Genomic DNA, 27226 nt, shown 5'->3' on the forward strand with positions numbered 1-27226 from the left:
TCATATATAAAGGCATGATGGGCAATCTAAATAAGCATCATGTTTAGAGAAAAACATGATGTTTTTGTTATGAAGAACAAATATTTGTAATGTGAAGTTATTACAACGCACAGGACCATGCAACACTAAGCAATACTATGACGTGTTCAGATGTTGAGGGAACCACTGAATGAGAGGCCTAAAATAAAATCCATCTCCGCACCAAACTAACATCTACAGGGATTTTAGTTTTATCTTATTGTTCTAGCTTGTTAAAGAAAGTTTTCCTGCTTGCAAATAAAATAAAAAACGTACGTCTGTATGTCTCCTGGATGCAACCGAGTATGCTTGGAATTCATTTGTTTACTATACTACATATTAGAACTATTTTTCTAATAAAAGTAGACTATATGGACAATATATAAATCAATGGTTCTTTAATCTTTTTTAATAATGTATCCCTGACCAGTTCAAAACATTTGTGGTGAAAACAAAAGCCTATATAGCAAGGTACAATAAAGTACTACACCACCAATGTCTGATTTACCAAACTGTCACTGAAAAACACTTCTAAACATTATACTTAAAACTTTAGATCAAATACTTTAGTTTATGGCCAAATACCTGTAAAACTAATGTCAATCCCATAGTCATGCTAATTATTTTAGTATGCTAACGCGCCAACGCAGAAATGGTGAACCATGGTACACCTACCAGCTAAACATCAAAGGTTAGCATGCACATGTTAGCATTTAGCACCACTGTAGTGGAGTCAGTCTGCTTTAAATTGAAGCGCATTAAATCATAAATCTTGTCTGGTTCAGAAGTTTATGAAAACATTTGCTGCATGGATGCAAGTTTTAGATGTATATGCAGACTCTCAGACATCAACGTCCCAAGCCTATCAATTATACCCAAATTGAAGGTCAAAGGCAACTTCTCAAAGGAATAGTTCCACATTTTGGGAAACTTATTTGCGTTCTAGCCAACAGTTGGAAGTTTGGTACCACTCTCATATCTGTCCATTAAATACACGGTTATAGCCAGCAGCCAGTTAGCTCAGCACACACATTGGAAACAGCTAGCCTATTACGAACAGTGAATTGTTGTTTTTACACATGAGTTATGTATGGATTAGACAACCAAAATATGTGTAACCTGGTAAGGTTTAGAGGGGTAGGCATATTTTGTTACCCTAAAGCTGAGCCAGGCTAGTCATTTCCCCCTGCTTCTAGTCTTTATGCTAAGCTAACTGGTTGCTGGCTGTATACTTAGATTTAGTGGTATCAAAATGTCCGGACTTTAACAGTGTTTTCGGTAAAACACTGGTGTGGACAAGCAGCAGAGTTGTGTTTTTTGTTTTTATAGAAAATTTTATTCAACATACATTTTCCAGCAAAAAGGCAATATACAGGAATAGTTGTCGTACACTGCTGCTACACTGAGGAATTTAAACTGGAAAAGATCAAATTAGGTGTGATTCTGCAGGTTATCTTTGTACTGCACTTTTTAACAAGACAAAACCAATGCAGTTAGTTTTGAAAAGAACAATAAATCCAAATGTAACAGAAGAAAATTGTCAATGGTACATCAGGAACGCAAAAAAATAATAAAGAAAACCCTACACACAAGAAATATGAACACCTGGCTCCTTCTGTACCCAACAACAAAGGCGCGTTTCTCTTAAATTTTACACGTTCATATTTTTAAATATACAATTTTTAAATGTTGTCTTTACAGAGCCAGCTATGCACTATTGGGGAGCATTCCATCTGTGCTTAAAAAGAAACAAAAGAAAAATAAATTCATAGGGCTTAAAGTGTTTCTTACAATGCTGGTTTTGTCTCTACACAACCTGTCTGCAGCTCCCTAGCAAGCACAGCGCAGTTACTGCTCCCAACCACCTGGAGGCGACAGTTTCAATCTATAGAGAATATGAAGAAGCTTGTGTGTGTGTGTGTTTAGGAGGAATGACTGAGAAAGACATTAAAACCCCCTGGAAAAGAAAAAGAGAGTCAAGGGGTAATGTGCGTGTATGTTTGTGTTCCTTTAAAGTCACTGAGCATCTCTAAACCACAAAATGTACATTTGCCAGTCCTGAGAAACCTCTGACATTAAGTGCCAACGTGCAAGATGAAATACACACAAATTTCCTCCTTATTTTTCCCCCATTTATTTTTAAACAGATGCTGTGGATTTTTATTTTATTATACAAGATCTGCAGAAAGAGACAAAAAAAAAAATTCATTTTTCCTCCAACCAAACTAAGTGAGAAACAATTGTGTGTAAACTTGGGAATACTTGTTTTGTTGCACTAAAGGATGGGAGCAAAAAAATATATATATAGAACCACATCAGGGCAACTACTGAGTCTCAGGATGGACGCCATTTTGCATCTGCAAAAATGACCATCAGGCTCTTTCCCATCTTTTTCTGTCAGTTAGTTCTCACAAACATCCTTTCATCAAACTTTCCACACAGCAGAATGACACCTCTTCAAACAATCCTATTTAAAAACAACCAGCAAAAGAATCTGAAGGAAGAAAAAAAAAAATTGTGATGAGGTGGGAGAAGAAACCAAAAACTTAGTCTAGAAGTTCATACATACACACACATCTGTGTGTGTATACTTATATTTATACTGTGTCCTACTTCCTCTCCGGTTATTTAATATTAAAATACAATTTTATTTCTCCCACTTCCAGACAGGCAAAAAAAAGAAGAAAAAAAAACAGGCAGTCAACAGGTAGTGAAGCCAGGGAAAAACAGCCGAACAGCCTCAAACATGGAGGGGAACGATTAAAAAAAAATTTAATCAACAATCAGTAGGTGGTTGGTGCAGTTTATTTTGTGGTTGAAGGGAAATCCGTCAGCTGCAGCAAAAACCGAATCGCTGAAGACATAGTGCCGGTGTGGACCTGTAGCGGTGTCCAGGCAGGGTGTTAAAAGTGATGAACACACACATACGCACGCACGCACACCCACCTACCCGGTCTCACACACACACAAACACACACACGCACGGTTGGTTACAGTCTGTGGGTATGGTGTGTTAAAGTAGGTAGGGAGAAAGGCGGAGCAGGAGGATGAGAAGGACAAAAAGGAGGGGCGGGCTGCTTTTAGTTGTGGATCTTGATTGCTTTCTCCAGGTAGGTGTAGCGACCTCTCTTTGGAGCTTTGTTGAAATGATCCAACCCTAGCCAGGGGCGCGGGTGGGACATGTTACCTGGAAGGAGATGCGTCAGAGAGGTCATTACACGACCCGTGTATCTCAATCTCTTAATGCTAATAAAGCTTACATCTTTGTGTAGTTACAGACTAAGCTAAAAACAAACAAAAATCTAAGCTTTCTGGGTTAGGACGTAACCAGACTGATGCAGCGCGGCCGCGAAGGCCAACACAGCAGGCTCCAGAAGAAAAATTGCAGAGGCTGTCCAGCAAACAAGTTGAATTTGGCTGAACGCTTGCAGTGGACAATCAAATACGAGCAAAGTAAACTATTAAAGCAGACGGTGTTAAAAAATACATAAGGGGCAACATTGGTGTGGGCATGAGACCAAATTCAAACAAATAAAGGCAGCGATTAATCTCTATTGTGTCGTGGTAGTCCCGGTGTAAAAAGCCCAATTAAGATGTTACAATTAAAACGTATCTACCAGGAATGTGCTCTTGCAGGAATTTTATAGAGGCATTTTGGGATGATGATGCACTAAGTTGCAGAATAAGTGGAACAAAATTAAACCGTTTGCCCCGGAGCCTTGTGATGTACCAACGCAGTGGCCTCATTTAAGTGACTGATCTCCCAGGACTGTCTTTGTGATGCGTTTGCATGCTTTTGGTTTTTTCCCTTTACAGCTTGGTTATGAGCCTGTTGCACTCCAAAGGTCACTAACTTGTGCATGGTAACAGCGGTTGTGAAGCAGTAAATACCTGGCTGTGGTTCAAAGTCCTTCAGGTTGACTTCATACTCGTCTTCAGTGATGTACTGATGCCGCCCCATCATCACAATCGCAAACTTGAACTGAGAACAAACACAAACACATGCACACATGTTACTTGACAGCCTACCACAGTTTACCTGCAGAACATTAAATACTGTCAAACAAATTTCAGACTGACGGGTTATATGGAGTTCTGCCACACTTGATGTTAAATTGTTATTTATTGTAACACATTAAAGGGCCCTATAGACAATACTATGCGTAAAAATAGAAGTGTTTTTCACATTTATTGAAAAATGTGTATCAATTATTCACCAGAGCATTTAAAAGTCACTCAATACAGCAATGTCCTTGTGTGGTGCAAACAGACTGCGATGTTGTACCTTCTCAAATTCTTTCTCCTGAATGTCCAGCATGGTCTGGATCCTCCTCATCACCTCCCGAAATGACTCGCCCTGTTTGGGGGAGATCAGACAAACAGAGCTTGAAGTTGGGCAACTAAATAACATTATGTTTAGTAGACTAGAAATTTGCGCGCTCACACACACACACACACACGCACACACACACACACACACGCACACACACACACACCTGTCTGATCTTGAGCAAGAAAGGGATCCCGAAGGTGCCGAAGACTTCCTTGTGGAAGTGAGCGACAGGGATCAGCATTTCACTGTCCTTGTCCAAGTCCACCTGGTCCAATGGAATCTCCTGAAAGAAAAGAGAAAGGATGACAGAGAAGACATTTAGTCAAGTCAGTTACTAACTTTAAAGCAGGTTTATCTAATTACTGGTTACAATGTGAGTGTGGAACAGTAACCAGTGTACGGTCAGCTCAAAATGAACCTGCTACTTCCAAGAGCAATTTCACAAATTCTGTTAGTGTTGTCTTTGCCGTGCCGCAGTGATGCACAAGTGCACTCAGAGTGTGGTCCGTGCAGCCAGACACCTTTGGTAGGTGTAGTTCAAGTGCACGAAATTTTCTTCCGGAAGAGTTTGGTGCTTCAGATTGGTTTGAAGCATTAAAGCCCTGCAAATGATGGCTGCCACAGTGACTGCTTGTGTAGACAAACTTACCAGATAACAAAATATTACTGCATCATGTTTATGGCCCGTTAGTGGAGTGACTAAAGGACAAAATAAAAAAAGACTAAAAATAAAACTAAAAGGAGACGAGAGACTAAAAAGAGATAGGGAACGCCTAAAACACATACCTCTATTCTGAAGGTGCGGCTGGCGGCCGGAGATAAACATTCTAGCAGCTCGTCCTCCTGGTGAACCCCGATGATTTTATAGCTTACTATCTCTAACAGCCTGCGGGGGGAGAACGAGAAGAGGAGAGACAAGAATAATACTCTACAGCAGCTTTTCAAAGACAAGTGATTTCTGAGAGCATAAAATCCACATTAAAACAGGGAATAAAAACTGGTCTACAAAAATAATTTGATGCGGATATAAAAATCCCTGAGTTGCTAAAAACTTCACATTTAGAAACCGTTACTCTGCTGCATAAATACTACTTTGCACACAGTAAAAGTACTTTTGTGTGCACCTGGGGATTTTGTAGAACAGTTTAATTTTTAGTCATGCTCATGGTGGATACCTGAGCTTCTCAGAGCCTTTTTCAGAGAGCTCCACTGCCTTTTTACATTCTTCCAAAAGGTCCCGCACACAGCCATGCTTGTCAGGGTAGAGGGTGATCTCCTGCAACAAACACATGTTATGTCAAACAGAACATTAAAACTTTTTATGTGTATATGTATGACATATTTATCAGAGAATTCTGCATGTGTGTGTTACCTCCTCTCTGAACTGGCTGTTGAGCCATATGGATTTAAAACTCCTCCTGTTCTCAAAGTCTGTTATCTTCATCTTTAACTGTGGATGCATGAAGCGAGAGAAACCATCAGAAATATGTTTTGCTGCGTCGTGTGCGGCATTCAGGAAGCAGTCCAGTGTTAATGGGGGGCTGACAACACCCTGTTCTCAAATGCGTTTCCATAATTCAGATCCCACAGGTTCCAATCAGAATTAAATGTGCGGTGCAACTGTGTGCACACCATTTGCAGAAGGATCTCCTTTCACACGTATCTCCATAGCTACAAATAAGTTCTTTAAACTGCCAGAGAGACTGGGGATGCCAACTGTTTTATTTAGAAAATGACATACTGGTGGAAGACAAACGCCTGGCTCATCTTTTCTGGAAGTTTGTCGCTTCCTGGCAGAGGGACGTCTACCTTAGTTGACAGCTAGCTTTAGATTTGTTGGCTCAGGTAGGACCCTCAACTATGAACTGAGCCACATCATGTTAAGCGTTTGGCCTGTTGATATAAGCACTTAAAAATCTGGTTCCTCCCTCTCAACTATGGTATACTGTATAGACACGATGAAACTTTTTATGCACCTAACTTTTAGGAAAGCTTTGACAAGAAGGATACAGCATCAATCAGACCTCGTTCTGACAGAGGAGCCAGAATAATTTTTGGTTAAAAAAAAAAAAAAAGGCAATATTAATGAATATTGAAGGTAGGGCTGCAACTATTGTATTACTATTATATAATTTCCATTAACGATTATTCTGCCAATTATTTTCTCAGTTAATAAATGTATTGTTTGGTCTAGAAAACATTAAGAGGTCCATCCCAATATCTTGGACCAAAAGCCAAACATATTTAATTCATTAAAATGTAAAGCCAAGAAATGAAAAAAGAAAGCCAATGCTTATATTTGAGAAACATAAACAGGGTATACATGAAATAACCATGATGAGCAAAATGAGAAACAGTAAAAAATGACTGCTTCTGTGCCAAAAAGGCACAGAAGCAGTCATTATGGGCCAAAATATACTTCCAAAAATATGTGGGAAAGAAAACAATATACTAAACACAAAAAATACTGAAGTCCCTGAGTTGGCAGACATTTCCTACCTGCTGATAGTAGAGCTTCTTGGGCTGCCGAGGCTTGAAGAATTGCAGCAGGTCCCGCAGCGTTCCCTCATAGTTGTGTCTGAGAGGATTCCCCGGACCGTCCCTGTACCTGGCCACCACACCACCAGGCAGGGGGGGAGGTCAACCAAGGGGAGGAGAGAAGGGTGACAGGGGAAGAGAAACAGGGTATGGGGGGAAAAAAAAGGAAAAAAGGAGAGAAAAGAGGCAAGCGGACAAGAAAAGAGGTGGAGGTGGGTGATCAAGAGGGAGAGATGAAAAAAATTGAGAGATGCAGAATGGAGGGGGAGAGAGGATGGGAGGGAGGCAGAGTGGGAGGAGTTAGAGGAAAACAACAAAGAAAGGTGGGGGGGGACAGGTTACGCAACATTTCTACTGATAACTGCAAGTAATCAAATCAGTTTGAATGTGGTGCTTTAGTTCATTTGCACAATTAGTTTATATGCAGCAAAATAAAAAATATTAGTATTTCAGGAAAGTCTGATGATTTATTTATATAAAAACATTGTTAATTACCTCGAAACAATTTCATAAAGCATGTATAATTTTCAAACACCAACCAGAGCAACACTGCACTGATTTTAAAACAGAATTACTTAGTCCGCAGCAAAAGCATAATCAGTCAATAACAAAACAAGTTAAGTTGTGCGTTTAAGCGTGTGTGTGTGTGTGTGTGTGTGTGTGTGTGTGTGTGTGTGTGTGTGTGTGTGTGTGTGTGACAAGCCTCCTACCCCTGTGACTTGAAGAACTGCAGCAGCATGGGATCTGTGTTCAACCTCTGCGCTACTGTCTTGGCCACCTGACAAAAACAACACAAACATTACAAGTGGGAGTCACCACAGGCCTGTCAGATTTCACCTCTGTCTGCTAACTGAAATGCCAACAGGGAGACTACAAGGAAAAAAAACATGACAGACAAGATTTTTAATACATCACGCCCAGAACAGGTTTAAAGCATCCTGAGCACCAAGCACTAGAACATTTAGAAAAATATTTTTAAGCTCAACTCCCTCATTGTGTTTTAGGGCACAATAACATCCCCCTGATCCCCAAATGTCCTCCCAATCCATGGCTGAGGTTACTCACACTCACACACACACACACACACACACACACACACACACACACACACACACACACACACACACACACACACACACACACACACACACACACACACACACACACACACACACACACACACACACACACACACACACACACACACACACACACACACACACACACACACACACACACGAAATATATAACATATGAAAATTGGAATAGAATTGTTGTTAAGGACATTAGTGATAAAGACAATTTCAATATCATCAGTATCAATTTCAACAGCAGCTTTTTTGGTCACTTTTGGTTAGGGTTTGATATCAACACTAAAGAATAAAATACCAATGTATTTTTGAAAGACCCTGATTTTTATTTTATTTGGGAAGCTGTTGTATTCCTTTCATGTGAGCTGATGCAAACATACCGAAATACCCCCAAACATACCCCCCCCCCCCCCCCCCCCCCCCCCCCCCCCCCCCCCCCCCCCCCCCAGCATGAATTCAAAGTGCCCGAATGGCCCATACCTGAAAATAGTTCATGCGGTTAGAGAGTGTAACGACAAAGCCAGGGTCGTTGTGGATGGTTTTGTCACAGAAAATGACGTCCACTCTGTGGTAGAGATCCCGGAAATAGTCCTTGGCAGTAGGCAGCTCGCTGCTGTCGTTCTCTGGATCGTCTCTTTATGATTGAAAGAAGGTAAGAAGATGGATAAATTAAGGTAAAGAATGTGCAGCGTTGACAGGAGGGCAGAAAAGCCAATGGGAGGGAAGAGTTGTACACACAGATGCGACAAGTTGGGGGATAGAATTTAAGAGAAGGGTATGGAACATTACTGAGAAACATCCCGCACCCTAATGACCTTTCTAAGCGAGAAACTTCCTCTAAATGCACACACTCTCCTCTCATACCCCTGTCTTGTTTCTCTGTATTCCATCAGAAATACCAAAGAGCCAGAGACATGCAAGTCCACTTTCTGTCTCTCTCCACCTTCGATTCAACATAAATTAAATAAATAATCATTTGTATTGATCCCCAGTGGGGAAATTACAATTTCTACATGTTTACTCTGATATATTGTTCACAGCTAGCCTCAAAACAATTCAGCCATGCAATTTGTTGTAAATACATTGCGATATAAATTAGCTCACACTGCATATACATCAAATGTAACACACTTACTTCTGGAAGACAATGATGTCCCCGTCCATGAGCTCATCCAGGGCCTTGTCCAGAGAGACATCGTAGTCCTGTATCCGCTCCGTTAGATTGGGTTTTACTTCCTGTAACACACCAGGCATATAGGAAATGTAGTCAAAATGAAGCTGGTCCGGTAAATGCTCAGGACTATTGGGCTAAGGATGTGTAAACGTGCAACCACAGGTGGGTAGCTGTGACAAAAGGGTGATGCTGCATATGACATATATGTTAAAGTGTGAACAGGAAAGTTTCTGAGACAAAGCTTGTGTGCTGGATAGAAGAGCTTGCGAGTGTGAAGGAGCGGGTGAAGAGTGAGAACAACTGAGCGGAATGTGCCAGTAAGTGAGTTCTACATAAACAGATCACCTCATAGAGGATAAGGCTAGTTTCCTGCTGAAACCCTGCTCTCTCACACATGACTGGTAGAAGGTCTCCTGGTTACAGGGAGAAAAGAGCAACAGAAATGTGATTCAAACTTTAAGTTCAAGGCATTTCTTTTGTTGTAAAGTATGACAGTGTGTTATGCTTAAAATAGACTGACATTGCAGCCACTTACTTATTTTGCAGGATATAGGTGTGTAGATATGTCCACAATAATTTAAGCTTCTGGTTTTGGGGTCATACATCTTCAAGAACAACATGACATCATCTAAAACAGAAAGCGACAAAGACATTGTTTCGGCTAAAGGTGGAAACCCTACCAAAGGAATTGCTTACATTATCACCAATAGTATTAAAATTAAAATACTTAAACACAAAAAGAAGTTCTTAACCTTGTAGGGCTACTCAAGTTACATAAAACTACTCTTATTCTATTGCATTAGTCAGTACTTCAAAAAATGTTAATGACAGCCAAGTGATCATAACCTGTGAAGCATAATTTCTAGTATTTGAGTTTGCACTATGCCTGTGCCAACACAGACTGAATGCAAAGTCAGATTCAAACAAATAAAAATTGTGATAACTAAATGGTGGAATGATGTACAAGTCACGCTGCACTGCCTTAAAGTTGAAATTGACAGACATTTTCACCTCTATGGCAAACACAATTACCAAAATAAAGTGCCACATGTGAAATGCAACTGAAACGGACACTGAGCTAGATAATGGTTGACATCTGAAACTTACGGTCTTTGTCGAACTTGGGTAATGTTGCCCCACTGGCCGCCATCTCTGGATCCACTGTCTCCAAAAATATTGTCCAGGGGTTCTCATTGTCGCTCAGGTCGATCATCTACAAAGCAAACATGCACCAACTTCCATAAAAAAAAAAATCCATATTATAGACAAGAGTAAAACACATTTTCATGCAAAGAGTGGTGTACGCATTTCCGGGCACTGATTCTCGAGTTATAAAACATTATATATATATATATATAGACTTAGGGGTGTGGCTTCCAATAACCAGTGACTATGAGCACCAACAGATTTTTAGATTACTTTAATAACCCCGGTTCGGAGTAGCATGATTGCATGAGCAAAAACAGCAGACAAAAAGGTTTCCAAAAGTGTCCAATGAGTCAAAAACAAGACACAAGTATGACAGGTTTTCCAGACTCGAAGACTTACCGACTTGTTGCAGTCAGCCTCGTAGTCGAGCATGGCGGGTCGCTTCGTTCCATTGCTCCGGGCCTGCATGGGCCACAGCCTCATCTGGTCCTGTGGGAAACCCTGCGGAAAATCAATAGAGTTTAATTTAATTTGCACTTATAAGAAGATGAACGGGAAAAATACAAAAACGTGGAAAGTAGCAACAAGATGGGAGAAAAACAAATCCGGCAGATACTAAGAGAAGGGTTTGAAAGGGTTTACAGGCGAGGCGGTAACCAGCCATTTAGCTGCATTCTGTGACCATTTATGAGTAAAACTTCAAACTAATATGTATTTAATTTTCCCCATGTCACCGAAGTACACTAATGAACTGTTGATCCGTGGACGGGACTATTAGTGCAAGTGTGTACACATGCATTGTGCTCTACACAGGGGACTGGTTTTCAAGCTTACACATTATAGTCCAACAGGAAAAAGGCCTACTCTCTCTCAGATGATAAAGAGTTGAATGCAATAACTTGATACACAGTGCATGTGAGATAAATACATTTCAGTAATAGGCTAGTTGCATCAAGTACACACAACATCAAGTATTTGACACAGTCGCAACTCTCACCATGGTCTGGGAGAGGGTCTGGACAAACTCTTGCAGCGTAGAGCTCTTCAGGACCTTGAAGACTGTGTACTTCACCTTCTCCTCATCATACATGTCATTGCCCTGATGACCACAGAACTGGTCCTCTGTTACAATCTATCCAAAGGAGGAAGAACAGTTAGTCAGTAACTACTGGTATATAATAGAATTTGGAGATTTTTTCTCTTCGAAACACATTTCCATACCTTTTCAAAACTACTAGAGTGAATTTTGTCTAGAATCTAGCCACAGTGATCAGTTTGAACAATGTGAAAGAGTGACTTCCTATTGTTCCTCTTCTTACATGTCCAGTGAAAACATTAGCCTTTTGTCATGACTTTATACTTGGCCGGATAATACAAAGGCAGAGCAGCTGACATCTTTGAACAGGATAAACATTTATCATTTAACAAGCCCTTTCCTTAATATCACTCACAGCTCTTCTCACCATCTCAACCACACTGTCTGCCACAGCTCAGCTAGAGTGCAGACGTCCTTGCCTGCTGCCAATTGGTCGCTCTCAGTCAGAGAGGTTTGGTTGTTGACTTGGAGAACACTCTATGTGCCAATATAAAACTATCATAACAATGTGTTTTATTTGATGGGTTTCATTGTGTTCCATCATGGGCCCATGGGCCCAGTGGAACTTTAATAAAGCCAAAATGGCCAGTGTATTCTCCTCACACTTACTATTTGCACCAAGCAGCTTGCACTAACGAACTCTGCCAAGCATCAGAGCACTTAAGCAGAAGTCGTGGTTTCCTACCTGGACCTGCATGTAGAGGTGAGCCTCTTGGCGCTCCTTCCTTTTCTGTGCCTCCACCCTTTTCTCCTCCTGTAGACGCTCCACCAGCTGCTGGGGGATATCCACGTCAGTCATTGGCTGGAGCACCTCACCTGGGATAAAAAAAGAGAGATGCAAGTGAGAATCATTGAGCAGACAGTAACAGTTTACTATAGTCTCTAAAATAGTAAAATAAGGTTGCCATTGTGAAGTCACCAAATGACAAAGTGGAAACCGGAATTACGTTTCCCCCACATATGTATGTAGGGTTACACGTAAGGACAGACTAGCTGAGGCAGCTCAGGATAGTCTTACATGCATTAATGGGACAGCACAAGCTTTTGTTAAATATTATCCAAAAAGGCAGAAGTAGAGAGAGTATGTCACTTACTGAGCTTGGACTCACGGATGTAGACCAACATGTATGCGTTGGTGCAGTGGCGCACTGAGAGGTCATCATCATGTCCACCATAGTTGTGCTCTATGGCCTCTTCCTTGGTGCACCGCGACACTACGTCATCATCAAACTTACACCACTGGAGAAGGCGAAAGAGTGATAGACAAGAGGAGGAGGAGGTGGTTGTGACAGAAGGATGGGTGTGTCCAAATGGAGAGAGGAGGAGGAGAGGGGAGGAAGAGAAGGATAAGGATAAGAGGGGGAGATGGGGGCAAGGGAAAAAAGTAGCCATTGAAGATGGGAGCAAAAGAGAAAACCAGAGAGCAATTAAGACAACCATTAATGTCAGGCAATCAACCCTAATACCAACATGCAAATTCATAATGATGAAAAACTCATTTCCATGACCATATTAATTTATGATATCTATAAACTTCCCATTTAGTAGCGTGGGCACCATCTACAGAGGCCCATGCACGGTGTTCAGCCAAAGCATAAGGGTTTTGGGTGAGCGGGTGTGTGAGTAGGTTTAGCTGTACTACTTCTACTACTGGGATGTACACATTTAACATTGCTTGTTGAAAAAAACTTGATTCAGTTATACTGCTGACAAGCAATATGTTTCTTACTATGTAGCTAATTTGAAACTGTTTTTTACATTAAGCAGTTAGATGTCCCTCTGTCAAGTTGCTTATCTGACCATTAATCGTCATCTCTGAATCTGAGTGAGAAGCTCAGCAGATGCGTTACCTGGATTTCAACACCTTTGGTTATTTTTGGATTAACTGTTTCTACTCATTTGTCATTTTAGCTTTTACCTCAAAGGTCTATATAATAACACTACACAAACCCTTTATGCATTTTTAATGAGGTAAAAGATTCTAATACTATAAGAATGATTACATCTAGTAATTGTTTTCTGTTTAATGGCAGCTCTATAGTAAACCAGTGTAGAAGTCCACTAATCAAATTAAGTGCACTCATCATGATGACAAAGTAGATCTCGTATCTAAAGAAGTTGAGCACCCGCGGGTTATTTTATCCCAAGTAATACAAGGCTGGCAGTAATAATAGTGCAGAAACCCAACCCTGTCCACAGAATTTTTGGTGTAAGGTGTATATAAAAATAAATAAAATAAAATTGTCCTCACTATTGGTTCCTTGACACTGACTTTGCCGTCTCCTTTTGGGTTAAGATAGACAACATAGTGACCCCCGTGGTTGTCCCCGCTATGTACAAGCACGGCATGCAGGATGTAGTTAGCAGGGTCCTTAGAGTCTTGCTTCTGAAGGAACTCATCCAGGGGTAACTGATCAGGAAACTCAAACCTATAGGGGAGAGAAGAGGAAGGAGAAGCAGAGAGGAGCAAATAAGGGTGTGAGAAGTGTGAGAATAGAACAGAAAAGGAAGATGGCAAATAGGGATGAGAGAGGCATGGAGGGAGAGATTGGAGAAGAAAGATGGCAGGCAGGAGAAAATGAGAGCGAATGAGGAGAAAGAAGTGAAGGGTGAGGCAGAAAAAGATAAGAAGAATTAATTGGTAGAAAAAAAGAAAAAAAGAGTATTGAAAATGATCAAATAAAGACAAGAAAGAACATATTTATGCAAGCAAGAAAGACAGTTTAAGCTGTCATGATTCAAGTTCAAATGTGTCTGTGTACACATATAAACAGCCCTCAGGGGTTCAGGTGCCGGTGGCAGCATCACAACGATGACTCAGAGCTTGATGAGACGCTTCAGAAGAAAATTAGCTATTCTGGATGGCTGTGCATTTGTGTATTCTGAATGTGTCACATTATCCTGGTGGATTATTAAAACACCATTAGCTCCCCCAAAGCTTTACACAGAATGATATGGCTTACCAGAAGCACTCTCAATGACTCACTTTCTCATCGTCTTAGTACAGGAGGTCAGGTCATGCTGTTAAGAGTGCTGGCTCAAGTGCTGTTTTTTTATAATATAAATAGCCCAATCCATTAAAATATGTCAATATGGACAAGACCATCTCTAAACGCACAGTTTCTATCCACCGCCACTGACCCATTGTATAACAAGGAGCGATCTGGATCAAGCAGGGCAGTGTATGCGTTTGTAAGTAATACACAAGTAAGCATAATAACAGATTGTGTTTTGTGTAATGTGATTTACCTGTCATTAATCTTGATGTTTTGGTCAGTCTGTGGGTCATACATGAACCTCATCAGTTGCAGATGGAGGATTGGAGGGAAAGTAAGAAACTTCACTCCCTTCTCTGCTTCCTGTGGTACAAACAAACCTATCAGACATCTGGTCAGGACATCCCATTGACACTGATTCTCCAACAACCCTTAACGTTAGCAGCATTAGGCAACACCAAAGCACCTTGCCTCTTCGGTCCCCTTACAGGTTGGAATTGTCCATTACCACTGTCTCCTTAGAACTTAAGATCCACTACCCGATGTGGCAAACTTGAATAGTGCGGTTATAGCCAATAGAGAGCCACAAACCCAATGCAGAAGTGCCGTTCACCCTTTTACAAGTTGATAAACCATTGAAACATTATTTTAGGTACAAAAGAATGGTGTCTTTGGTGTCGATTAAAGTAACTTATGTTAACCAGAATTTCTCATTGTCCTTGTAAAGTCACCGGGGTCCTACTTTTAAATATTAGCTAAGAATACAAGTGGAGATGTAGCAAAAATAAATAAAAGATCATTTAAGCAAAGTAAAATAAACTGGAACATGAAGAAAGCACATAAATAATTTAAATCCAGTCACTGTGAATCCTTACCTGCAGGCCGTGCTCTCCTGCGTCGTATTTGTTGTCTCCATCTAACTGTTCGGTTGCAACATAATCTTTGAATGACTCAAAGACTGGAATTAAGCAGAAAGCATAGATGAGATCAAGAAAACACCACTGTTCCATTGCTTGAGAAAAGCCATGAAGTTATGCTGATGTTGTTACTCACTGTTCTTCTTTCCTTTTATGCTAAGTTGGATGTCATAGTAGTCCTCTATCCGCTCTGACCGGTAGTCCACATGCTTACACTGGATATATGACTAAAGTAGAAAACACACACACACACACACACACACACACACACACGTCAGGCTGTATGATACAATTGAATTCTTTTTAATTTTATATCATTTTTTAGATTTAACTTCCCTCTATTCTTAAACTGATATTGTTCCCAGCGACATCCTGAGCTCAGACAACTTCACATCGTAACCGTGTTAACAAAATCTATAACAGTAATTAGGCACTCGCATCACTATGCACTATTACTCTTGTCAGACAAGAAGAGGTATAGAGAGAGAGAACGTACCACCATTTTTCCTCTGAAGAGCTTAGGGATGGTTCCCTCAACACAAGTGCCTTTCATTTTATTCTCCACATTGTCCAGGAGCTGCAAAACACGCACACACAGTGAGTCAGTCATTATCCAGCACGCATACACATACATGCCCACATTCTTTAAGAATATGAGAGAACTCACCACTCTGCAGAGCTCCTGTACATCGTGTTGCATGAAGCTATCTAGTGTTTCCCATCTTCACACAGAAAAAAAAAAACAAAGACAGCAAGGCAGTTAGATACAATACTCACAGATCAGGAAATGTGTGTCCGTTAACCATATAAAATTAAACTAAAAATAATATTTTAACAGTCTTGAAGTGTCATCCGGCCCCAGCAATGGAAGCTGAAATTAAAGCAGCAAACCAAATCAAGGGACATCAGGTAACATCCTACAAAGTAGTGCAAATATCTTCCTGAGGTATGTCACTACAACCTTTAAAGTTTTAAGCATTCCAATGTCAAAAAGAAAATACTTACAAAATGTTATAAGTACAGCACTAAGCCCCCCCAAAAAACAACTATAAAATAATGGATTTAGTTTTCATTCAAACCTTAGTCTGTGTCACCTTAAGACAAAGGAAAAGTGAGCTGTCTGTAAAGAAAGTCTACACTACCCAAAGGACTTGGTGAGTTTCTTGGTGCCAACGGGTTTGTCGCTGTGTTGCAGCTCGTAGAAAACCCTCTGCAGCGCTAGCGGAACGCTCTTGGACGAGTCATCTCCCTCTGTGGGCATCATGTACACCGCCTGGCAAGAGACAGGGGGATTCACACAAGGATTAGTTTTAGACAATAAAAAGACTAATATGGAAGTTACTAATTTCAACAGTTTTGTTAAGGAAATAACTGTTCAAACTCGGGCTGAACAATTAATCATTGTCAAATTGAGATTTGAAAAAAAAAAAAAAAAAAAAAGATTAGCTAATGGCGAAGACTGCTATCATTTAAATGTTAATATTTAGTTGAATGTTTAGTATAACATGTGCTTTAACATTTTTTTACTGTCTTTTTATTGTATTTATTGTTTTTTTCAAAAGATGGAAGCTGGAGTAATGTGAAATATCAGTTTGATTACAGAAATGTCCCATTTTCAGTGGAATTTTCATTAATTTTTATACATGAGGGTAGAACGTGCAATATGGTGATGCTGCTATTAAACTGAGGCATATCAGAAATGTTAGTTTACGTTAAAGAGCTGATTTTTTTATTGGAATTTTTTTATCATTAATAACTTTAGCTTTTGTGAAAAATGTTGGGTTTTTGATTGTTCAATATTCCATGCTTATTAAAAGAAAAAGATTTATTGCTGGCTATTCATATCTATGTTCTCATTCTTGCATAACAATAAAGAGCAGTTTTGATGTTGTTTCATGTTATAATGCTCCATGACATTGTTGTTGTTTTATCATTGAATACTGAACTTCAGCTAAGCTTTTAAGAAAGAAATCGCAAATCGAATTGTAACCACAATAAAGGGCAGTAAAAAAAAACACAAAAAAACAAAAATCGCAATTATGCAGTGCACTAAACCTACATGTATGATACACTCTGCAGCTTGTACAGACTTAGACACACACATGCAAAGATAACACCATACCCGTCGTAGCTGGTTGGTGAAGAAGAGTGTCTGTAGAAGGCTGTTCATGTAGCAGGTAGCTCCCTGGTTCTTTAGTCCTACATAGCCTGTGTGTTTCTTAGAGTCCCATCTGATAACGGAGAGAAAGCTGAGGTTATTGTTATAATTCAATAAACCTGGAGAGAAAATAAAAACCTGGGACCATTGTAGAAAACCCAGCCCTGAGAGAAAAGACCCAAGAGAAAATTAAGAGCTACATACGCCACTCCATGCGGGGCATCTGCCTGGACATAGACTTCAAATGTGACTTTGTCATCATCAATAAAGCCCCTCTCAGGATCAGTCACATCCTGAAACACAAGACCACCAAAACTGTTAGTATCAATAGGAGAAGCATTAACTTATGATGTGTACCTTTAGTTATGATTAAGATGTCCAAATATAAAATGAGCAAACAGCATCATGCTGCACAAAAATTACAGCTCTTCTAGCACAGCTTAATCTTTCCACCCAATCAACAAATACCCAAATATGGTGTTTATGCTAGAGTCTCTTATGTGTGCCGTCTCTACCAGTTTCTTTGGTGGCTCGTGTCCTACTGAAAAAACATATTTGCCTATTGATATTAATCTGCCATTGCTTACTGTCAGTTTTTGTACTTACACTCCAGGACATGAAGTTAGAGAAGCCCCAATCATTCTCTTTGTGGAAGAACAGATGGCTGATCCTGCGGCTAAAAGACTTCTCGTCGTCTTTGTAGTTGATGATCTTCAGCATGGCCTGTGCGTGGCATGACCATGACCTGAAACAGAAGCCAGAAATCTTTGAACAATTGTGAGGCAGGCGATTAAAAAAATGATTTTACCATTTTATTACTAACAACCATACTGGCATATATGTCCCATGATGTGTATTTTTTATAGAAATCTAATTGCAGATTTAATCCATTCTGTTATTAAGGAATTCTGTCGGTGTGGTGGAAGGTTTAGCCGTCTAAGTAAGACGTGAGTTGTTTCTTAGACTCAATTCGGCAATCCATGACACAATGAAGATTTAATATTGCTAAGACAAAAGAATAACCATGCTGTTATTTAACTGTGACCTTGATTTATTGCATGTATGAAGTAGCAAAACAAACAACCTGTGGTAAACAGTAAGTCAAGGAAGCAAGTTTACATAGTAACCAATTATATGATCAAAAAGCATTAAATAAAGGGGAAAGACAAGGTGATAGGTGCAAGGGTACTTTGAGTAACGCCAATCAATAGAAATGCAGAGAAAATGTCACATCGGTGAACTTCCAAAGAGCAGGCCACCCAGGAAACTACTGGTGGAAGACGCCAAAAGGCTTATGGCAATTTTGAAGCTGCAAGGTCCCATGACTAGGATAACGGTTACACTGGTTCAACAAGAGGGAAAAAAATAGTATTAGACATGGGCTAGTGTTTGCCAGAAGGTATTTGGGGGAGACTATACCAATTTGGAAGGTTTTACGGTCTGATGAAACCAAAGTTAAGCTTTCTGCCCTCGATTTGGATCATTGTAATGGCATATTGCGCTTCTGGACACCATGAACCCGAGAGAGAGAGAGAGAGAGAGAGAGAGAGAGAGAGAGAGAGAGAGAGAGAGAGAGAGAGAGAGAGAGAGAGAGAGAGCTACTGGTACAATTACTTATTTATTTAAGTATTTTTACAGTGTATGGTAGAGTCCGACCGATTTATTGGTGGGTCAATATTATTTGCCAATATTAGGAGTTTTCCAACTATCTGCATTTAATATGACAAATAAATAATTCTGATAAATTAAAGCAGAAAAATAAAAAGACAAAACACCCTTTAACCATGTTATGAGTGTTGGCGCTGCATTTTTTTGGTGTTTTTTTGTTCTAAGAACATTATGTTTTGTATCTTCAGTTTGTATTTTTATTTGTTTTATTTATCAGAACTTTGATATCCTTTGGTGTTCCTCTCTGTTGTTGACAATTAAAGTTTATTTTTAAACTGCATTATCCTTATTTTAGTGAGGACTCAAACAACTACAAATAAATGATAGGAAAATCTGTTTTGTTATGCGTTCCTGGATTTTTTTAAACCATATCTCGCAGCATATATCAGATATCTGATCAACAAATATTGGTATTGTTTTCGGCCTTGAAAATCCTTTATCTGCAGAGTTTCACAGAATGGAAAAAACTCATTTCTGGCTAAACAACGCTACGACGGAAATGACAGACATCCTTTTTCCTTTATTTATCCTTTTGAAAAATTTGATTCAATTTGATTGATAAATTGATCAGTTTGGATGACTTGTGCAGGCCCAGTCTGAGACCTCCGCCCTCAGTCGAGCAGTGCAGCAGAGAAGAGACAGATAGTTTAATGTTATCTAGGAACCACTATTTGTATACATGTACCAGGACCATCAAAGGTTTTAGGAACGTGCCTGTGTCCAATGCACCCCAAATCCCTCGTCCCACCAAGACACCTACGTGGAATCTGATTCTGCATTACACTGCAGGAAGAAGCCCACACTCTTCTGGTGTGGCCGGTCGGGATAGAAGCGCGGCATCACCATTATCTTCCACGGAAGGTTCCGAACAAAGCAGGACGGGCTGAGCACAGACTCACTCAGGCGGCTGAAGCGCTCTACCACAAAGCGGAAAGTTGCTTCTGACCGCCAACTAGTGTCTGTGAAAAGATGGAGGGAGACCGGAAAAAGATGGTGACCAGACTAAACAGGTTTCCTCCAGCTTTCACTGACAAGACAAGATGCAACTGGTCAGTGGATTACAACCTAAGTGAGACAAACTCCACAGTAGGCCTGCACGATTCGGGGGAAAACATGAATCACAATTTTTACCTTAGAATTGATATCGCAATTCTCTGCCACAATTTTTTCTTCACAAAGTGTAATTATTATTATTTTACACACATGAACCGTGACAAAACTAATTTGCAGTACAAAAACAGATTTTTTGGCACCTATAGTACATTGCGCATCACCACAAGCCTGTAAACCTCGAGGCTTCAATGAAGAGAAGGGAGAGCATTGCAGAACTTGGGAGCGCTTTAAAACTCACAGAAGAAAGTAGTAGCGTTTGTGATGCAGCCAGCTCGTAAAATTTAATAAGAATCAAAGTCATTAAAAAAAATGCTTTAATCTAAATTATTTATAGATTAAATCGTGAACAGGGTGAATTGAGATCATGATTTTTTTAAGATTAATTGTGCAGGCCTACTCCACAGCCAGTTAAATTGAGTAATTCACAGGAGGACGTCAAACCAGGACCATTACTTATGACAATCAATTTCACAGCACAAGCTTTGAAACGAGCAAAAGTGTTTGTAATCATGTTTGTTAGTGTAAGTACACATCATTCTCACCGTCCTCCATGTCCTCCTCTGTGTTGTTGTGTCCATCTGCCATGGCCACGTTACCATTGATCACTGGGTTGGCTGGGATTCTTGGCGGGTCGTCTGTGTCTCCAGCTGTACAAAGAAAGAAACAATATGATAAGACTGTATAGTTCCAGCAGGGGTTCTTCAATTGGATGAAAGCAGGCTGACACCTTTGCTTTGCCAACTATGTGACTTCAGCAGGTAAGAGGTAAGAAACTAAGGGTAAAAAAATCACAATATATCATCAAGAGCTAAAAAAGTTACACAATGCTTCCTCACAAATCATTATCATCTGTTTACCTGTTATGTCACATTCAAGCTAAAGTAATAATGATTTAAAAACTAAAAGTTGTGCCTACAACAGACATCTGCTAACTACTTTTTATGACTGTTGGATTTTATTTCTAGAAAATGTGAAATAAATTACAATTCTTTTTTATGTTTTTACAATACTTTCATCCGATGGTTGTAGAATGATGGGATATTTATGGATAGATTGTTCTTAAAAAGCTAATTTTGTCAGGTTTCCGTGAATATGTCCACCCTAAAGCAGTACACATTTATAATCTGATAATTAACATTATCATTTAAGGCATAACATCAGCATCAACCGATTAAAAAGCAAAACAGTTATTTCCCAACTACTGTCCATCTTTATCTCCTGCATCTCCGTCCTCTCCCCTTACGTTAGGGAAACCCTGATGTGAGACAGCATGAAAACTCTTCTTTCCCCGTCTGCGTGTCCAGGTAAGGGCAATCTGTGTGTGTGTGTGTGTGTGTGTGTGTGTGTGTGTGTGTGTGTGTGTGTGTGTGTGTATCAAAAAAGAAATGCAACATTAAAGTAGACTGGGTAATTATGGACACAACGCAAGATTAGGCTGCATGTATGCACGCACGCACGCAGGCAGACACACAAGCGCACACACACAAATTAGGTGGCTTGAGGCACAGTTCTTATCTATCAAATTGATGACTGACAGAAACAGAAGCTTTGAGTAGACTTAAGAGAGTGAGTAAAATCTGCTTGGATCCTGTGATGACACTGATGCAACAGAAGCCAGACTTGGGAAACTAAAGCATTTACATGAGCACTCAGGCATAAATCTCCAAATGTGTCAATGTGCCAGTCCGTATCTTACACAGTATTTCATGTGCATCTGTGATCCTCGTCTTCCTCCCAGCTAACAGACGCAATGGTGTCAGTTGTGTGTGTCTCCAGGTAGCATTACTGACCGAGTCCTCCAGGAGACTGCCGTTCTTTCCTCAGTGGATTACACCCTGCTAATGTGGCCTGTCAGTCAACTCCATGACAACTTCTTATCCCGCCCCTACTATTCTGAAACCTCTGCATAGTACATCCACATAGATCAGTCGGTGAAATCTACACAAGCCAGAGCTGAATGTAGTTCCAATTACTTCATATTGGGCAAATATGCAGCATGACTTAGAACTTACTGTTACTCAAACTAAGCATGAGTCTAGAAGGGGAAAATCACAAGCATCTCAATCCATGGGATTTTATTATTTACAAACATACTATACATTTCTAAAAAGCATCACAGTAACTGATCGGAATTCCTGATATGGTTGCATTACAACTACAACTAATTTCTAATCAAGTCTGCAGCCTCTGGACTGAAAACGGTTAATAAAAGCTGTCATCAAGACACATTTTTTCCTATGACACAACTATATCCTGAGCAAACAGAAAAACAACTCCAGATGTGTGTTTAACCTACAGCAACAAGGTTACAACAACCCAGCTGATCTGACACTTACTTGACCCTAAGAAGCTGAACCATTGTTTGAAGCATCAGACCACCTTAAAGCGTGTGACTCTACTTTCAAATTGTTGACCGATGCAGTAATGCACCTGAAACAAAAATCATGAAGTACAAATAATACCACTGAATGAAACTTTAAAACAGTTTTTTACTAGCGATGTAGTCCTTATTCTTTCCTATTAGACAAATTGGGTTTTTATTTTAAAAAAAGATATATTTTGAGAAACAGCATGTTTGTTTTCTATTAACTTCCTATGTGTTTAGAGAGCAAAACAGAAATTAAACCCACTGCAACTGAACGGAGCTGTATACCATAAAAGAAATGTGGTTATGTGTTGCTATAAACAGTCAGAAAAAAAGCGAGAAGTTTATTATGTCAACTTGTTTTCACTGCCCTTGTAAGGTGGCAGTGCACTGGGAGAGAATCCAACAAGGGTGAACCAGCAAATAAGGGGTTAGGAAGTCTGGTGAGTGCACCTGCTTCTAATAAGATAAGTATTAAAATACACGATTTAAAATGTAAATGACAACTGGGTCTGTTTCATCTTCTGCTTATCTCTATAATTAAATAAGATGTGCTATGTACTGTGTTCACTCCAAATCAAGCAACAATGTGTGTGACTGCGTGCGCACAGATATAAAAAAAATTCACTAGGACCAAATGACGCAGTGATGCTGAAGGCTCCGCCAAGCCTGTGCTGTTCAAAGTTGACATTATAAAATGGTGGTGGGCTGGTATTCCATGTGTAAAACGCTAACTAAACGGTAACATGTGCGGCCATGACTACAATGCTGACCAACAAAAACACAGATCATTAAAAATGGCGAGCTCCATGCCGTTTTGTCGTCCATACAATGAAGCAGCAAATCCCCGCGCTGCCTCTTTGCGGGCCTGGCTTACCGCAGCGGCGACTACCGTTACTTTCCAGCACTGCCACACGTTTCACATAACACACTGTTAGACGTCAACATGTAAACTAACAAACAACTAAATCAAAGCAAACATGCAGTCTGCCAGATTGACATCTGCTCTACTGGCATGCTTCAATTTATTATACCGTCAATTTAGCAAATCGCGATTGACGCATCTGCGTTAGCTTTAGCTACCTAGCTATAAACACTAGCCACAAACTCATCTGCAGGCCCTTATTAGCCAACATTAGCTAATCATAAGTATTAGTCAACAAGCTGAAATTAATGCGAGAAAAAACATTATCCATTATATTATTCGACAGCAATTACAGACAAGCGACAGAAAAAATCGAGATTTCGTGAGACTGATATTCAGGGCCTAACATTGGAGCAACAGCCGAATCGAACGTTGAAAAATACAAGGCACCATTTTGGAACGCCACACACCCCCTCCGTCCGTGTTAGCTGAGCAGCTAACTAGCATGCTAGCCAGCGAATAAACCAAAAGAAGCAAGCCTTTGTGCTAATTGACTAGCTTGAAATTAGCTGCCTCGTTAGCAATGTACATTGCGCTGTGCCAGCTTAGCTATTGAACACATGGAGCAATAAAAAAACACCCGACACTGTCCGGATTAAACGAATTTACAACACATATTACCCTGTCAAATGTAGTGACTTCGCATTTAGGGGCTAAAGTAACAGTTAACAATGTTGCTAGTTAACTGATATCCTTACTTTACAGGCCTGCATTTACAAGCAATCAGACGCGATGCTAACACATATATCTTTTTGAAACGCTGTTAACGTTACCTGTCTAACGGCTGTTTAAGTGCTATATTTTTTACGTTACCAGTAAGAATAGCAACTGTTACTTTGCTCACGGAATAGCTAACTTTGATGAGGAATGCAGGTGCCGATAACTGTCAAAATCAACCCAAAGCTCAGTTAAGTCAAAGTAGCAAGATTAATTTACCTAGCGATGGTTCCACGTTAATTGCAGACTATACAGACACACTGTTTACAAACATTTACCGTTAACAACACTGGGCGGGCCTGGAATTGTACCACTGCATGTGGTTTCTAAACTGCGATGATTTGGCAAACGCATCTGAGAACTTGTTACAGCAAACGACCGTGGCCAAAAACAGTTTAATTAGAAATACGGTAACAGATACGAATGAATGATTTGTGTGGCTAATATCTTACAGTGTGGATGAACTGCTCATTTGGGTTGTCTACATACAAGGCAATGCAATATTGCAAGCATACGGAGAGAAATCTAAGCTCCGTTCGCTAATAACGCAAAATGAGGTCAGCTCCACACAAGTATGCTGCAACGGACGCACAATCAGCAAAAATGCAGCCGGCTATCTTGGCTAGCTTCGGGCCTATGTGTTTACTGTTGAGATCAGCTTGCGTTAATGAAACTTAAAGCCTTTTCCATTAAGCTGTTAAAATATAGGTTGTTAAGTGTCTGTTCACTCTTATTGGGACCATTACTTACCTTCCATTTCCATGTCCTCTGGTTCGCTGAGCTGCTGCTCACCGGCTTTCTGTTGCTGCTGCGTGTGGTGATGGTGGTGGTTCATGTTGGCAGCTGTTGTTGTTGTTGTGGTGCGGTGCTCCCTGCAATCTCTGTTACCCTCGACCTTGTCCAGGGTGAGCTCTGCGGGGAACCGGGTTCTGGACTGCTGGTGAGGTGTGGTAGGATGCGAAGGTGGGGTGGACAGGTCGAGCCTCAGCGGCCGGGCCTGCTCTGTCGCGACCTCGGCCTTGTCTGCTGTCAGCGCCGGGGACTGAGGAGGGGAGGTCGGCGGGGGAGCGGGTAAAGAAACGCGGACGTATTTGCTCGCTATTCGCCCAATCTCGGCGCCTTTAGTGGGTGCGAGTCGCTGGTTGACGGTGTGGAGTGGGATGTATGGACCGGGGCTCCGAGGAGGGAGGCCCGCTGAAATTAGCTAAATCAATCCGGCTTTACCCCTGGAAATGTGGGGCAATAAGACAACGCACAGCACGACCTGCACCTTGAGGAACAAATACCCTGTTTAAAGCTAGCGTTAAGCTACCCGACACTAGGCAGCCAACTGGTGAAATAGGTACAACAACAATGAAAAAAAGGTTCATTTGCTATACACACACACATTCAATAACTTTATCTGCAATATCCCCAGTCCGTGTGCTCCTCCGATTGTCCCTCGTCTGGGGAAGAGCGGAGGAAAAAGCTATCCATTCATACCCGTTTCCAATACGAAATAGCACTAATGTTGATTTGGAACTTCGCGTAGACGAGAGTTGCCACGGCCCGACATAAACCAATTCCCCAAACCGCCCCTAACACGATATACAACAAAACACGGCACGGCGTTGCATTTCTAGCTAACCTCTTGTTTCTTGTGAGGAATGTGCCCGGTCATACAACGTTAGCCTGAGCTGTTTGGATTTCAACCATAGCTCTAAACCCTCTTCTCCCGTGGTTTGTGATGTGTTGAGTCTGAGGTAAATCTCAAAATGGCGGTCGCGCTCTTCTCTGAAATGTCACATCCGCATGGAGCTCCAAACACTGGCCCATCCCCGGCCAGGTTCAAATCCATGTTAAATGATAGGCATAAGGCGTGTACATGAGAAATAAAATAAAAAGTATAAACAACAAGTAGGCTATTAGATGGCAATTAGAGGAATGACAATACAGATCTAAGTATTCTGGTGACTGCACGTTGCATTTGCGCCCCCAATCATTGATTTGCAATAACTTGAACATGGAACATCATTGTCTTAATGTAGGAATGAAGTAGGACCTACTGAAGTTATTACGTTTACTGCATTAATTTAACGTGTAAGACTTTGTCATTTTTATATACCACAGTAAACTGCAAAAAATACAAACACGTGTTAAACAGCTATGCCTGTACATTTAAAATTTGTATGCAAAACATATCCACTACGAGTTGCGTGAGTAAAACTAACAGTAGCCTACCTGCAACATATCACCCATTGAACTAAACAATTAAAAACACACACACACGTATTGTATCCATTGTCAGGAGGCAGGGGACCTTTTTTCAAAATGGGCTATATTTTACTGTAGGGTCATGCTTCTTTAAGTAAAACATGAATGCAGTATTTTTACTTGAGCATTTCAATAGCCTATATGGGCCCTGCACTCTGTTGATGGTAGCCCATTGCTGCTTTGGGGCATCAATTCTATTTTTTATTAGGGGTGGGGGAAATAATTGATTCTTAGAAGCATTGGAATTCTCTCTAGAACAATTCAATGCTTGATCTGGGAAGTTAATAACTGATTATAAAGTTTTTTGTTTTAAATGTGTTGATTTTATTTTAAAAGATACTGTATCCAGACATGTACAAATCAGAAAACAGAGTGAATGAAAGAAGATGGGATAACATACAACAACTTAGGGTTAAGACAAGAGTGCTGGAAAAACACACAAAAATGGCCAAAAGAAACAAAAAAGTTTTGTATTTATACATATGATCTAATAAGACATACATAACATAATAACACACATATACAAGATACATATAGGCTGTTGATATACTTTAACACATTGCATCTAATCACCTCATAATTCATGTTCTAAGAATCCAATTTTCCACCTTTAAACATGACTGATCCTCTGACATGGAAGATCACTGTAAGAAAAGGTGACTTTCTGAAGCATGGGATGACTACAAAATAAAACCTCAGTAGGAAACATTTAATT

The 27226-nt window shown here is 40.3% G+C and overlaps 1 protein-coding gene across 4 annotated transcripts; it reads right to left on the reverse strand.

The window, feature by feature from the left end:
- Positions 1–2959: 2959 nt before the first annotated feature.
- On the reverse strand, positions 2960–26028 carry usp7 (ubiquitin specific peptidase 7 (herpes virus-associated)). Of its 4 annotated transcripts, none has more exons than XM_034894510.1 (31): positions 25009–26028; positions 20794–20898; positions 19899–20097; positions 18077–18215; positions 17675–17763; positions 17435–17543; positions 16455–16585; positions 15980–16034; positions 15809–15889; positions 15449–15539; positions 15271–15353; positions 14649–14758; positions 13651–13828; positions 12494–12638; positions 12085–12215; positions 11301–11435; positions 10703–10804; positions 10262–10367; positions 9690–9782; positions 9500–9567; positions 9116–9216; positions 8461–8614; positions 7600–7667; positions 6851–6953; positions 5724–5801; positions 5527–5627; positions 5138–5237; positions 4515–4634; positions 4304–4375; positions 3910–4000; positions 2960–3205 (listed from the first exon to the last, which is right to left on the reverse strand). In XM_034894510.1, the coding sequence occupies exons 1-31, from the start codon at positions 25091–25093 to the stop codon at positions 3099–3101; spliced, it is 3330 nt and encodes a 1109-aa protein (XP_034750401.1). In that variant the 5' UTR covers positions 25094–26028; the 3' UTR covers positions 2960–3098. The 4 variants fall into 4 exon arrangements, with proteins under 4 accessions (XP_034750401.1, XP_034750400.1, XP_034750402.1 ...); XM_034894509.1 differs by having other exon boundaries at positions 6851–6959; XM_034894511.1 differs by lacking the exon at positions 25009–26028 and adding an exon at positions 24478–24604 and having other exon boundaries at positions 6851–6959.
- Positions 26029–27226: the final 1198 nt, after the last annotated feature.

This window comes from Etheostoma cragini, chromosome 15 (genome assembly GCF_013103735.1).
Source record: "Etheostoma cragini isolate CJK2018 chromosome 15, CSU_Ecrag_1.0, whole genome shotgun sequence".
Lineage (NCBI taxonomy): Eukaryota > Metazoa > Chordata > Actinopteri > Perciformes > Percidae > Etheostoma > Etheostoma cragini.

Bases quoted from the DNA above. Each gene is read 5' to 3' on its own strand.
- usp7 (XM_034894509.1), bottom strand. From the start codon at position 25,093: ATGAACCACCACCATCACCACACGCAGCAGCAACAGAAAGCCGGTGAG. The intron at 17,544-17,674 runs GTATGTAGCTCT...CTCCGTTATCAG, and splicing joins GATGCCCCGCATGGAGTGGC to ATGGGACTCTAAGAAACACA. The intron at 5,238-5,526 runs GTATCCACCATG...CTCCCCCCGCAG, and splicing joins AAAGGCTCTGAGAAGCTCAG to GCTGTTAGAGATAGTAAGCT.